The following is a 15,211-nucleotide window of genomic DNA, read 5'->3' as shown; positions in this document are numbered from 1 at the left end:
GTCCATTATTGTTGCAGTTGTCCATTATTAATGAATTCGGAAGAATTAAGGGCATAGGAGTGGCAATCTTTGTTGGGCTGAATGGGCTGTTCTTGTTTGGATTTGTACAATGTTCTAAAAAGTACCCTGCAGCGTGTAAGCAGTTGTGCACAATGCAAATAAACATTTACTCAGTATTTACCTTACACTAAACTAACGTCACAACTCCACTATTTGCAGATTAGAACGATTCACTATTTCACTTCCACTATAATTTACTAGGGTAACCAGACATCCCTGTGACAGGGGGGCAGTCCCAATTTCACACTATACATCTTGAGAAATATCTGAAAAACATGAACATTTTTAATAGGCTGCCCATCTAATAAAACACTGTCATCAAAACAAACATCCTCACATTACATTTATAACAGTATGTATGAAATTCCAAGGGGGACATTATCTGTATAATAGCATTGTCAAAACTCTGAGGGACAGTCTGATTATGAACTTGTGTAAAATTTGATCAGCTTTATGCAAATGACCAAGAAGCAGACATAAACAGACAGTACTTACATTCATTTGCTCCCTCATCAACCCTTCACTTCTCTAACATTTCTCACAACTGAATAGCTTTCTGAATCCCACTTCATGAAAATTATAATGGTCAGACATCCTCAAGTAATGAAGCATTTTTTTAATACTTTAATGTTTATATTAATATGCATGAACATATATATTATGTGAAACACATACACACATAATCAATACTGTATATACACCATATATATAGTGAAGGGCAGCAGGTAGGTGAAGTGCGCCTGGAGGAGGTCACACCCTAGACAGGACACTGATTACAGTTGGAGGATGTCATGAGGTCAGAGCTTAGTCCTTTGGGCCTGTAAAAGAAGTACAAGGCTGCCGATGTACTCTGGCCACATTAAGTGCATGGCCCATTAAGGGGACAGCTGCACGCCTATCAAGGACTTTACTTTAAACCAGAAGTAGTACTTTGCTGGCTGGCCAGTGCCAGAGAATTTTTTCTGAACTCCTCTTTAAAAGGAGCTTCAATTCCTCAGCCAGGTGAGCTTGGAGTTATATGGAAGCAATGGCTCACCTGACAAGGAGGAGGTAGGAATGATCAGAGGTCTGGAGTGAGGTAAAGAGGCAGAAACATTATTTTGCTTTTAGTTAGGCCCAACAGGTACACAGTTTTGATGTTTTTTTTTTTTTTAAAACATATCTACCTTATATTTTCCTTCTGTTATATAATTCACAGAATTGTAAAACAACAAAAAAAACAAACCACTTTATTATACAAGTTACGGCAATTCCCTTTTAGTGACCGCACTGTCAAATTACTCCACTGGAAAACAGTACATGTGCTTCTTCCATTCCTGTACTCATCTTTTGTTACTGTATATGCAGCCTCCAGCAATTTTTTTTCCTAGACTTCTAACATGGTTGCTAATTGCCTTTTCTTCAATCTCAATTGTAATTTCTGGAACAAAGAAAAAATCAGAGGGACCAAGGTCTGTGATGCAACAACCACATTGTTATTGATCAAAAATTCTTTGACTTATAATACAGTAAGTGCAAGTGTACTGTCATGGTGTGAAATGTAGTTATGTATGCCACTCTGCTCCAGACATTTTTTTCCCTGATGCTCATCCGTAGATGCCTCAGCAATTCAGTGAAATGTTGCGGGTTAACCATCTGTTCAATGGGAAACTCTACATTCACAAGTCTGTTAATGTCAAAAATAGGCAATCATCATTGTTTTGATATTCAACATGACGTGATGTGTTTTTTTGGCTTGTGGAAAAACAAAATCATCTAAGTAGCACATATAACTGTAGAATAAATGACAGAAATACGCATCTCGATCAGATTAGCACGGTGCCACTTGGTAGATTGTTCAACAAGACTGTAGACATATAATACCAAGTGGCACACTTGATAACTACAAGCTACTGACTGATTCTCTTTGAATATCTAGATTTATCTATATGCATAAATGTGTACACACACACTCAACACTGATAAATGAAGGCCCTGGCAGTAGGAAAAAAATATTATGTCCATGGCTGTCATTTAATAATACAACTTAAAACAGACCTTACTTCTCAAAATCCAGAAAATAGCAAAGATGGCACAATGCAAAGCACAAAATTATAATATATATATATATATATATATATATTTCTCTCCAAGAAGCCATTTTTAACCTAATCAGGTTGTCTTTTAATATTTAACAATATTTTGGCACCAGTCATACAAGTGGGTACTAATATTAAAATGTTTCCTGAAGATACTTTAGTTCTGCATATACTGAATTCAACATTCCAAAATATTAAAATAAAGTACACAGAAGTGCAATATCTATAATATTAACTAAAATCCACACCAAAGTATTCCTAACAAAAAAGTATTTCATACAAAAGGGCACTTTTCAAAAGCTGAAGTATCTTTTATATTTGAAACAATGTACAGAAACACTAATTTAGTATTTTTGATCACATTTTGCTCAAGATGTTTAAAAATAAATCACAATGTGAAAACATTACACATACCTGGTGTAATAAAATGAAGGTATTAAAAGGTTCGATCCTATAGTAATTTTTAATATAGAAACAGGTGTAAAAAAAAATAAACAAGTGGGCAAAGGTTGTATTTATAATTAATGCAACTCCCAAACCTGATTATCAATTTCTAATCTGCATGGTTTCCTGTTCTATATTAAAATAATGAAGATGGGAGAAACAAAGAGTTTTTCTTTTATCACTCTAAGGGTATACCTGGAAAATGTACAGTTACTTTTAATAATACAAACAAAGCAGTTTCACTCTAACTGCCATTTAAAAATATACACATATAAAAATAAATCTGCACAGGTTACAGTGCCAGTTAAATTAAGTGATGGTTTATTGCAAATAATAATTCACTGGCTTTTATTTACCAGCCTTGTAACAGAGGGCAGAATGTCCATGCAGACAATATATATATATTTTTTTTAAGATGAGACCATTTTCTTCATGTGTGCATATTATCTGTATGAAACAAAAATACATGCACACAGAGAAAAGTACACATTCATACACTCACTTATGTATGAATAAAACTCCACTCTAAACTTGAAACCTCAATTCTATAACAGGACTTATAGCAGCATGGTGGTGGGTTTTTCAAGGAACTTTCTGAACTCTGCAAGCCATTGTGCACCCACTGCTCCATCCACAACTCGGTGATCACAGCTCAGTGTAACTGACATCATGTTGGCAACATCAAACCTGCAGATACAATGGGAAATTAAAAAATATATATATATATTTAATAAAAATACTTGCTGGAGGACAACTTTACATTCTTTCAAAGTGTAAGTTTTTTGGTAATTTTCACAGTAAGGGTAATTATAAAATAAAGGTACAGTAAAACCTCGATTATCTGTTACGTGATTCACTCTCAGTCTCTATTAATGGTCAGGGCCAAAGAAAAAAAAATTGTGCACGCCAGCGCCTACTTATTATAATACTATTACTACCATGCTGTACACTGCGTGCTATGCACATTGGAACAACTCTCCTTTGTGCTAGTGCATAGTGTTCTTCCCTAGCTCCACGTCATACTGCCTTTTGAAATCACAGTGTCAGTTATATGCCTTCAGTTTAATAGCATTTTGTAACTTTTCTCTTTTGTTATAATTAATCTACTATACATTGTTATGGTGAATACACGTAAGCATGTGGTGTTGGAATTGTCACATAAACTGAAATTATTAAAACATTTATGAAATGGCGAAAGTGATTCAAGTATTGCTTCAATTTAAGGACAAAATTGAAAAATGTTTTGAAAATGGAAACCACTAATGGTAATGTTCTTCTGTAATTTTCTTTTTAAATTCTGTTATGTTTTGTTAATATATTGTGACGTGAAGGCAGCTTGTGATGTGCTTTGAGGCAGAAAGGGTGGAATGCTGTAAATGCTAGGACTGGGTGATGGGCTTCTGTTCTGTAAGAGACGAAAAAACCTCTTAAGTTCTCATATCACTCATCTCCTAAGAGAAAAAGGAAGGTGCAATGGAAGGAAGTTCTGAGTTTGGAGTCAGGAGACTTTAAGTAGAAGTGTTTGTGGTTTACTGCAAGACAAAATGTGAGTGGCAGGAGATAAAGTAATTAGTAGGGAAAGCTTTCTTTTATTATTTTTGAAGTTTGCTCTGTAACCCAGATAATGGAGTATAAGATGGCACCGTTTGTTACGGAATGAAGACTCCAAGCAAAATGAAGAAAAATCTAGTACATTTGAATTGTGTTTGTTGGTTGTTACAATATTATATGAATTAATTAATTTTGTTAATATTATATTTTATTAATATAGTTTTGTTTTGTAAATAAATAAGACTATTCATTAAACTAATCTACTGTATATCATTTTTAAAGTAGCTGTTCTGTTATCTATCTCTTATCTATCACAGCCTTGGCCCCAACCCCTGAACGATAATCCAGATTTTACTATACTTCATTCTGCCTGATGATACTTGTTTCAGTAATTTACTTTAGCTGTTTATATCAGATAGAAATAAAAAGTGGTTTTCTTATAATATTTTTTAATTTTATTGGATTTGGGGTGTGTGTTTGCACAGCATGAGATTTATACAACTAGAAATAACATATAAACTGCATACCTCCCATTGGGATTAATAAAGTATCTATCTATCTATCTATCTACCTCTATCTACGTCATTAATATGTGTTATGTAATAGGACACAGGGTTATTTTGACTTAAGAAAAGGTTTATATTTACTTTTACCATGACTGCTGAATCACTGTAATATGCGCTCCTTAATCTGTTAGAAAACTACATGGGGAAAATGTTTTTTAAAATTCTTCTGTAATGAAAATGTCATGCCTACTTGTGTTACAGCTGAAGTGATGTACACACCCCCAATTCAAAGATGATTAAAGTGTGCCATGCAATGTTTCTACTTTAATATGTGTAACTGCTAGATTCACATTACCTTTCCTGTAAGTTATTTTTTGCCTGGAAAACTAAACATTGGTGGTCTGTTTTATATGATCATAAAATGCATTTTTTCTGGTTGAGAAAAGTTTTTTCCTTTCTTTTAATAAAAGTGTAAGAGAAATCAAGTTAATCTGTTTAACTGTATTTCCCTTTATATGGTAGACATTAACACATACTCTCTCCATTATAAGATAATTCAACTACATCATTTATTGTTGTCCCTATTATCAATGGAGATGAAATACATGAACAAAAAATGAACGTGATAAATAGTGAACCACAGAATTTGTGAACCGTTGTCCTTTTTTTTTTTTTTTTAATTACCATTAGCAGCATGTTACATACTGTACATGTCTGGAAATTAAGAACTACTATTCAGAGAAAAAGTATAATTGTTATAGTTATCATAGCAAATGGTAACAGTACTTACCCTCTCTCATTCTCAGCTGGTAGTAGTCTTTTTTCAGATCCCCCAACAGCCAGAATACAAGCCTGTGGGGGATTGATGATGGCAGAGAAATTCTTAATCCCGTACATCCCAAGATTTGAGATGGTAAATGTGCCCCCCTATAATAAAAGAAACAAACAAAACGAACTGACTAGTTTTGTAGAAAGATTAAGTTAAAGTCATAATTTCATACTTAAAGTGATTTATTTATGAGATTTTAATTCCCCAAATCATAAAGACAGGGTAAACTCTTATTTCTCATCTAATTTTATTTTAAAAATAAAACACAGTCAAAGAATTAGTAAACCTTGCAAAATCTACATATTTCTTTTTCAAAAACAATATATACCTTTACACTTATCCTTTTAAAAACAGCATTATTATGTCAAATTACTGAGGTATTACTAAAGCTGTGCTTAAGTAAAAATGAATAAGACATTACTCCCATTTTAATATTCTCATTTATTTGTAATAATTGAAAGGCATTTTCACTCTTTGATCAGATTAATTTATTGCTTCACGCACATCAGGTATTATTCTCTAATGATAATTTTTATATTAATAAAACAAAATAACTGTCTTAAAGGAAAATTAGTCAATAATAATCATCACATTATGTGACAATATGTTATGTATGCATGGCACACAAAAGTGAGCATACCTGAAATTCATGAGGTTGTAGCTTGCCTTCTCTTGCTTTGCTAGCCAATACAGCCACATCTTTACTAATTGAAGCCAGACCTTTTACGTGAGCATTAAACACAATGGGAGTGATCAGTCCATTAGCAGTACTCACTGCCACACTAATATCCACTACATGGTTTCTGTAACATAAGCATGAGAAAAAATGATTAAACTGGCATTGCATCTCAAAAATCATTACAACAAGAAAAAGTATTTTAAGGTTCTAGGCTTAAAAAGAGTCAAAAAACCAACAAAGAGTATTTAATTTTACCACAATGCAATGTGAAAAACACACCTTGTTACATTCTTCTGAACTCTATAGTTAATAATAGCTATTTTGTTAATTTTTACCAAAGCCTTTTCAAAATGTAATTCTCTTTCAAGTACTAAATTGTGTAATAACTTTAGGTAATGGTTTTGAAAATCAATGAAACTGTATCAAAAAATGTATTATCTTCTTTGTACCCTGGCAGTACTAGCAATAGTTTTATTAATAAAGTGTGAAGAATGTGAAGGGGTCTAAACAGTTTCTAAATCCAGTGTATTTTTAAATACAGCATTGGAACATTAAGTGATTTTTATTAATTTCATCCATCCATTTCCACATCATTTTAGTAAAATGTTATTAATAATAATACCTTTACTTAACTATAAGATCAAATACAACAAACAACTTCAAATTCACAAAACACATATTCAAGCGCAATTAAAACAATGCCTTCAAAAGGAGAGCATTTTTTCATAATCCCCTTTTTTTTGCTAATTTTAAAGAAAAGACTAAGTTTATGAGAATGGTAAATAAAGCATGACTCACTGTCTAATCACTGTGTCCATCCAGGATGAATTTGCTTCAGGCACCTTCAAGCATGCTAGTGCTGATGCTTTGATTATAAAGTCATTGACTGACAATTTTATATTTTGTGACTTGACTTCCTAAAAATAAAAGAATACATTTGCAAATAATTTAAAGTAATATGAATAAAAAAAAATCACAAGGACATTCTATACGGCAGCTTATCTCACATAATGTTTGACTTTTGACTAATGCATTACCTTGGTGAGCGATATCTCCAAAATGTATAATTAACAATTTACAAGTTAAGTGTGTCAAATAAGCATATAGCTAAACACTAAACAGCATTCACTAAAGCGTGGCATATTTACAGGCTTTTAAAGTCTGGCATTCTTTAAGCTATACTTATTTACACTAAACACTTTAAACATAATAAAGAGGTCAACCCAAAGCAACTGGTTTATAAAAAAAAAAAAAAAAAAAAAAAATTTCACCACTTCTGTGGACTGTCAATGTTGAGAGAAGCTATAATACAATATGTCGTAATGTTTCAACTGGGCAAAATTAAACTGTACAATTATGGTATGGCTAGTTACATTTATATTTCTGTAAAGTAAAATACAGTGGAATCTCAGTTTGCGAGCATAATTCGTTCCGGAAACATACGAGTGATTTGGACTGCAAGCACATCAAAGTGAATTTCTCCATAAGAAATAATGGAAACTCAGATGATTCATTCCACAACCCAAAACTATTCATATAAAAATGATTAATACAAAATATAAAGTAAAAATACATAAAACAAATTAACCTGCACTTTACCTTTGAAAAGAATCATTGTTGGAGTGAGTGAGTTTCTAAACTCTTGTGGGATTCCACCCAACGGGACGTCAAGCGGAAGAGCGTCCCAAAGCAATCACAGTCTCCCAGCGCTGTAGCAGTTCCATGTAAAAGTGAATCCGAAAAGATCGCGGACATGCTATAAGCGCCTGCCATCGATGGGTGATACAAGGAACAAGGACCATTATAAATGCGCAGGGCACAGTACTACTTGGCCACGACCCTGCCTGACTGCTGTGTCTGTGTATAGGAGAGTGGCACATCCCGCTAGAATAAATAACTGCACTGTTGCTGTTTCAAGCTGAATAAAGCTGGTGTTGCTAAAGTACTGAGACTCAGCTTCGTGTTTTGGGGTGCAAGACGGAGACTCGCATGTCACAGCAAACACACACACACACACACACAGTCACAATGCTGTAGTAAACAGTATATGCTCGTACGGATGTTGACTATATGAGTGAGGCACGCCGACTCAGACGGAGAATAGGAGACGATTGCCCACAATCCCGCAGTGAGAGAGAGAGAGCGAAGAACCATCAGCTCAGTTGTGATCACATGACACTCAGCAGACAAAGTGTATACATACTACTCGTATTGCAAGACCTCGCTCGTTTATCAAGTCAAAATTTACTAAAAATTTTAGCTTGTCTTGCAAAAAACTTGTAAACCAAGTTACTCGCAAACCGAGGTTCCACTGTATAAACATATGGCAAAAACTACAACAGATTGTGAAACACTTCTGATGGATAAATAGGACGTTTATGCATTTCAAGGAACAGAATGCAAAATCTCTGAATATTTAAACTGAACACATAAATAAAACCAGCTAAACAAACATTTTGTGGCCTAGAATAAGCAATTAAATTCCTGCCAAAGAACACTTTAAAGAGGGAAGTGGAGTAGCAGTGCTTAATATTTTTTGATAATATACTACTGAGGCAAAATATGAATATCACTTCATTAAAATTACAATCCAGTATTCTTCACAACCTTTTTAATTTTTGATGTGATTAAAACTTCATATCCAGATAAGTTCCTCAAGTTTTTAATTTCTTAAAAATATTTCTTCACCACTATAACAAATGTTTGACTGCGTTAAATGAAATAACACGGCTTGAAAAAACAATGCTAGTTTTGATTGTTACATTAATGTGAAAAAAACTTTTTATCCTGGGTGAACTTTCACTAAATGTAATGCAATATTTTTCCAAGTTTTATGAGTAAAACAAAGGTTTACTATATACGCCTATTATCTTCTTTCTGGAATACATTACCTCATTTAGTTCTCTCCTCATCTCCAATATATTGTCCATATTTACGTCAACAGAAAGGTAGTAATGTGGGATAGTCTGCTTAGACTGCATTAAACGCTGAGCAATAACCTGCAGGATAAAATAAATAAAGCATAAAGATACAAAAAAATTGAAAAAAAAAAATCAAGATCTTTGTGGCAATAAAATCTTGAAAATTATTTTATAAATTTTCAACTGTATACAGAAGACAACAGAACAATTATAGAGATGTCTAAAATAACACAATTTTTAAGCTTTTTTAACACCAATATTCACAAGCATTTTGGTTATTTTTCCCTTAAATATACTATAATTGAACTGCTTAGTATTGTTCCGATTTTAAATTATATGAACAAAACACACAGTTTAACTTTTAAAGATACATACAAAAATACCACAAAAAAGGCGCTGGATCTTTGCTATGCATATTTATTTCCAGTTTCTTTTTAGTATAATAATTCACTTTTTTGTTTGCCCATAAAGGCTGTATATAAGCTACAAATTTAAAACATAAGAGACAAACTTAACTAGAACAAAGAGAGTAAATCTTACTTCCCTTATTTGTTATGATCTACATTTTATCTATGTCATTTTATCTACGTTAATTTTTAGTTTTTAAATAACTATGGCTTCATACACCAGTATACTATATATCAGGCATCATTCTAAAATGTATTCCAAGAGAACCACCTCAATACTTAATGGCACCATTTTTTTTTAATAGTAACAATGGGCCCAGTTTTTGACAAAAATACTTTGATCATTGAGGAACAGGCCCAATTGTGATCAAAATGTCCATACCCTGCGGATGTTGCTAATAGGTATGTCAGTGAAAGTCCCAGTTGGCACTGTTGTCACAGGAGCAGAGGGGACAGGTGTGGGAGTTTGAGCAGATGGTGCAGCTGTAGCCTAAAAAGAAAGAAAAGCCAATGAAAAAAACACTAAAATAATTTTTTAATAAAAGAACAATATAGTTATACAAATGTATTGATATTCCCTTTAAATACTTTGCCATTAAAATTTTTACAACTTGGGGCCTTTGACTAATAAAAAGTAAGTATAAGACAATGCTAACCAAGAAGTATTTGTGGCACAAACACTAGCAAAACAAAATTTTATTAGCAGGAATACAATGTGAATTGCATTTAAAAAAAAATATTCATATGAATTCCTTTTAACATTGATTCAACTTTTTTGCTACAAATTTTCTATAAAAAAATATACTAAGTGCTGCGCAATGAAATGTACTATAGATATGAAAATGCAGAGCACAGACAGAATATAGCTGACAGGGCCATATATACACTGAGGTGATTTGCAATCACTACATAATCTAAAACAGGCATGTCAAACTCACTACCATTGGTGGGCCACTTCGACTGCCATACGTGCATCAGCGGGCCGCACTGTAACATACTGAAAACTTTAAAAAATGTAACACTTAAAGTTTAAAGAAAAGCAATTTATTTCCATACAATTTCTGTACAAGTACGTACAATTAGAATCTTAGCCTCTTAGCTAGGTCCTTATATTATTATATTATATTCATTATATTATATTCATTGCTTATATACTGTAGGAGTTTTACAGTGTGAGATCTATTTCTTTTGTCCCGACACTTGGCATCTCTTGTAAGTAACCAGTTCGTCAATATCAGGCTTGAAATCTTGTGCAGCTGCAACTTTTATGAGGGATGAAAGGTGCTCGACGGTAAGTCTTGAGCGATGTGGGGTTTTGGTAGCTTTCATTAACGAAAACAATTGCTCATAAAGGTAAGTGCTTCAGAACATAGACAGTACTCTCGATGCCAACTTACGGATCTGCACATACGAGGGTGGCAGGTAAGCATACAAGCCTGGCAACACCAACTTCGTTGTATTCTGCCTTCAGAAAAATTTGGATATTCTCAGGCGCATTCTCAACGTTGTAAGAGAACAGCGTAATGCCCTGTTTGTGTGAACTGAAATCACGAAAACGCTCACTGAATTCATTGCTCAGTAATTCAAGTTGGAAAACAAATCCTCCAAAAATCAAATTTTACTTTACTAAGTTTACTTCAAAGTTTATATTGTAAAATAAGCCGATATGCAAAAAGCCCCCTGACCTACACTAATTTTACAAACTCAAAATCACAAACATTTGTTAATAAACAACTCACCAACTTCTCGCGTCCACTTCAGATCTTCTGCTGTAGTCTGCACTAACTGTTTGTTACAATACTAGCACAAAATTACATAAAACTAGAGCAAAAAAATGTGAAAATATGCGAGCTATTACTACTCGTGATGGTCAGTTCTGCCCAGTGGCCAGTCTCAGCAGCCCAGCCAATAGTGTAGCCTGCCAGGGGCGGCTCTAGGCTCGTGGTGGCCCTGGGCAGAGAAAGAATCGATGGCCCCTTCGCCTGCCAATACCAATATGGTATCTTATGCACGGCGGATGACCATATCCGTTGCGGACACTGCATAGTCACCTCGTGCTCATGACACGCTTCTATATGCGCATTTCCGTAACTTGAAAACTAAGTGGAGGCATATGATATTCTCATCACTGCAGAACGTTATAATACTACATATAGCTTACTGCTCCGACTCGAGCGACATTAGTAAATACAGTGTACTAATTAACAAGAAACACAATATTTTTTCGGCCACATTGCCGTCAGCTGTATCGTTATTTTCTCTTTCTGTTTTATATTCAATATATATTGGCGTGGTGGCCCTGTGCAGGTGCACAGTTTGCACATGCCTAAGGCTGCCCCTGCTGCCAAGCTGCCGCAGCATGGCACTTCAGTTGCGACGTCGCGGCTCATTAACTTTAGACAAGGCTCATGGCTATACTAGAGGATGATGTTTCTGGTACCGTAATGCCATGGGAAACACGCTTTTGTCAGAAGGCAGAAGTAAGAAAAGTCAATAAGTAACGCCGAAGATGCAGAATGATTCAATCACAAACGATAGTAATCATTTTGTGCAAGTTTAGTGCTAACTAGGATCTGTCATGCGGGCTGGGGGCCGCGTGTTTGACATGCCTGATCTAAAATGCACATCTTTTGAAGATGCGGGGAAAAAAAATAAAGAGGAAAACACACATAGCTACAGTGAGAACATGCAATCTCCACAATACCTGGACAAAAGACTCAAAGACAGGCAAGACAGACAAGCCATGCCCTTGAGGTACCAGTTTTAACCACTGTGTTGCTCAAAACAATAAAACAACAATGTAATATGCAATATGTCAACTTAGGTAATTTTTTCAAAATGCCAGTACTTTGTTGAACCAATATTGTGAGTCATAACAGTCCATAATCTATTTAGATCATTCTCTTATTAGCTTTGCGTATTGCAATGCAGTAATATACTGTATAATGCACTTATGTTCCCCCTTCTAACACCTGTTTAGATGCATCAGATAAGCTGTAGAATGAGGAAAGCAATTTTAAAGCCTACTCAAAAAAGATAAAGAAGAAAATATTTTTACTTACAGGTACGACTTTGGGTGGAACAAAATTTTCAAGATCTTTCCTTGTAACACGTCCATCTGGTCCACTGCCTAGTTTAAAAAAAAAAAAAAAAAAAAAAAAAAAAAATTTAAATACTTAAGTCAGAAAACTACTAAAAGCAACCACTAATAAAAAATGTGATCCACATTTTTAGAATTACTGCTACTGGCTAAAAAGTCAGAGAACTGCTATACTATTTGTTAAATGAAGGCTCTCTGGATGAGTTATGAATGGGATTGATTTAAGTAGAATTGGTGCATGGCCTAATGCGGGCAATTTAAATTGTGTTTAGAAAGGGTATGTAAAATCCTTAAATAAAATACACAATTAACCATGGTACTATTAAATGGGCTTATCTTTTGCAGATTTTAATTCCAAAGAGAATGATGGCATGAACAGAAAACTCTGTTTAGCCTTTAAACTAAGCTTTCCATCTTTACTGATTTTATTTTAACACTGCACAAAGCATATCATTTATTTCAATTTGTGCTTGGAAATAAGCTATTGTATAGTGCAGCTCTTTGCCAGCTGGTAGAGGCAATAGATAGGATTATAGGGTCATTACTGCAACGTGTACAGAATATAGTATAATTCTTAACTGCATGTACTAATCAACATGCAACACGAAGGCACTGTCCAATGGACACAATCAGTTATTTAACCTTAACCACAATAAATTATTGTCATAGGTGGGACTTTGAATGTGGATATAACAGGTTACCAGCAGGTCAGTTAACCGCTTTAAATTCCAGGGAGACAGTGACAAAAGAGGAAAAAAAGAACATACTGCATACTATGAATCTCAAAGAAGACTTCACTTTGTTCTTTATTATAAATTTTACTTTCTAAATACAGTACATTCCTACATAACTATAGGTGAATGTGCTTTCTGTCGACCATCATTTATACAATGTCTTAAAAAGCTGCTGTCATTTATATAATGCTTTAAACAACGTACACCATCAAAACATGCCTCTTCTAGCAGTGTATTTTTTACTATGATAAAGAAAATTGCTAGACAAATCTTTTTGTGATGTCATCTATTAGTTAGGGTGGATTTAATTGAAATGATCAAATCGACAGGAATACTTCAAATCTCCACATCTGCATAGTGGGGAGGAAGAAATTCCATTGAGTTTTACAGGCTAAAAATGGACATGATTTGGGTGCTTTTTGGCATATAATAAATCTCTTAACAAAACAAATGTAGATCAACTTTAACCGTTTAAAGTTTAATTTTCATCCATCCAAATATACTTTTTATTATTTTTTTTAATAAGACAACTGATTTCAGCAATATCCTAAATTATTAACTTTACCTTTGACTTGACTAATGTCAATGCCCTTTTCAGCTGCCATCTTCTTTGCTAAAGGACTAGCAAATACTCTCCCTTTCATGGTAGAATGAGTAGGTGGTCCAGGAGCAGCAGCAGTAGGAGAAACCACAGGGGAAGGGGCAAATGAAGAGGAAAGATGTGCAGGAGATGGGGTCTATAATAACAAATGACAAAACAATTTACAAAGAGGATTCTATTCCGGACATTTCAGTTTAGGCTTTCATAGTTGTGTCGGATAAGGAAGAAAATCCCGATGAGCATCATTTTCATACAAGACAGAGAAAAGATAAAGAATCACTGCACATTAAGGAATTAAAAGTAATCGGTAAGTGTTTTAATTTTGAAGCACTTGCTCCTATAATCTATAGCTCCACACTACTCTGTAAACTCCTACCGGTTATGTTTCCTTATCTCTGTGCAGAGTTTTTGTTATCTTTTTCTTCTAAATATTTCTGCTTGGTGGCAAGTACAGTATGAATGAATGAAAAGCATGTCCTATCTGCAGTGGGGGCAGCAGGAAAAAGAATACCTACCCAAGCTAAAATGCAGAGCTGCTAGCTATAAAGTCCTAGGAATAACACTGTAGTTAACAGGGAACAAATTTAACTTAACCTACTTACTGACTTCTCATTTTATTTATTTCTATGCTAATTAACTGCTACAAAACTATTAAAATTACACTTCTTTAAAGCCTTACAGTTTTACATAGATGATTAAAAGATTTCCCTAAAACATTCTGTAACATTTTCTATAGTTCAGTCAAACTTCACAGAAAATGATTGCAGCCTATTTTGACGTTAGTTAAAATGTCCCAGTTTTCACCGCAGTTGTAAGAAACAACTGTTTACTAGCACATTCACAGTTTACCCTGAAGCACCATCATGAAATTATGAGGGTTTTAAACAACTGACTATAATAACTTTAAATTTATTAAAGGACCTTGTGTTGGGGAATTAAAAAAGCATTTAAAATGCATTTCCTTCTCTTTGAAGCTATCAATGATACAATCTGTGGAAAATGGCTTTAGAACAAAACTGAGATTGAAGAAAAAAATGTTTTTGAAAAAAATCAGACGTAATTTATACTCTCTCCTTTCTGTAGTTGGCAAACAATGTAGAAAAATGAAGTGAGCTGTAAATACAATTAATTATTCTAGGACTACAGTGGGTATATAAAAGAGTCACCCCCCCTTCAAAATATTCACATTTTGTTGGTTTGCAGCTTGAAATGAATACACACACAAAAAATATTTCTCCAGCTGTATTTACTCAATGTGAACTATAACAACAGACAAATGAAAGATATAAAAAAATAAAAAC

At 34.0% G+C, this 15,211-nt stretch overlaps 1 protein-coding gene across 1 annotated transcript in view; it reads right to left on the bottom strand.

Moving 5' to 3' along the window:
* Positions 1–2,196: 2,196 nt before the first annotated feature.
* dlat (dihydrolipoamide S-acetyltransferase (E2 component of pyruvate dehydrogenase complex)) overlaps positions 2,197–15,211 on the bottom strand; it is a 46,341-nt gene continuing 33,326 nt past the window's right edge. The window contains exons 7-14 of the mRNA XM_028810236.2: positions 13,875–14,046; positions 12,538–12,605; positions 9,858–9,965; positions 9,039–9,146; positions 6,946–7,064; positions 6,109–6,271; positions 5,430–5,566; positions 2,197–3,269 (exon numbers count right to left, since the gene is read on the bottom strand). Of these exons, the coding sequence (XP_028666069.1) occupies positions 3,140–3,269; positions 5,430–5,566; positions 6,109–6,271; positions 6,946–7,064; positions 9,039–9,146; positions 9,858–9,965; positions 12,538–12,605; positions 13,875–14,046 (1,005 nt within the window). The 3' untranslated portion in view covers positions 2,197–3,139. The remainder of the gene's footprint in view (positions 3,270–5,429; positions 5,567–6,108; positions 6,272–6,945; positions 7,065–9,038; positions 9,147–9,857; positions 9,966–12,537; positions 12,606–13,874; positions 14,047–15,211) is intronic.

Source organism: Erpetoichthys calabaricus, chromosome 9 (assembly GCF_900747795.2).
Source record: "Erpetoichthys calabaricus chromosome 9, fErpCal1.3, whole genome shotgun sequence".
Lineage (NCBI taxonomy): Eukaryota > Metazoa > Chordata > Cladistia > Polypteriformes > Polypteridae > Erpetoichthys > Erpetoichthys calabaricus.
The sequence above is the reverse complement of the archived record's forward strand: the minus strand, read 5'-3'. Positions and strand labels throughout refer to the sequence as shown.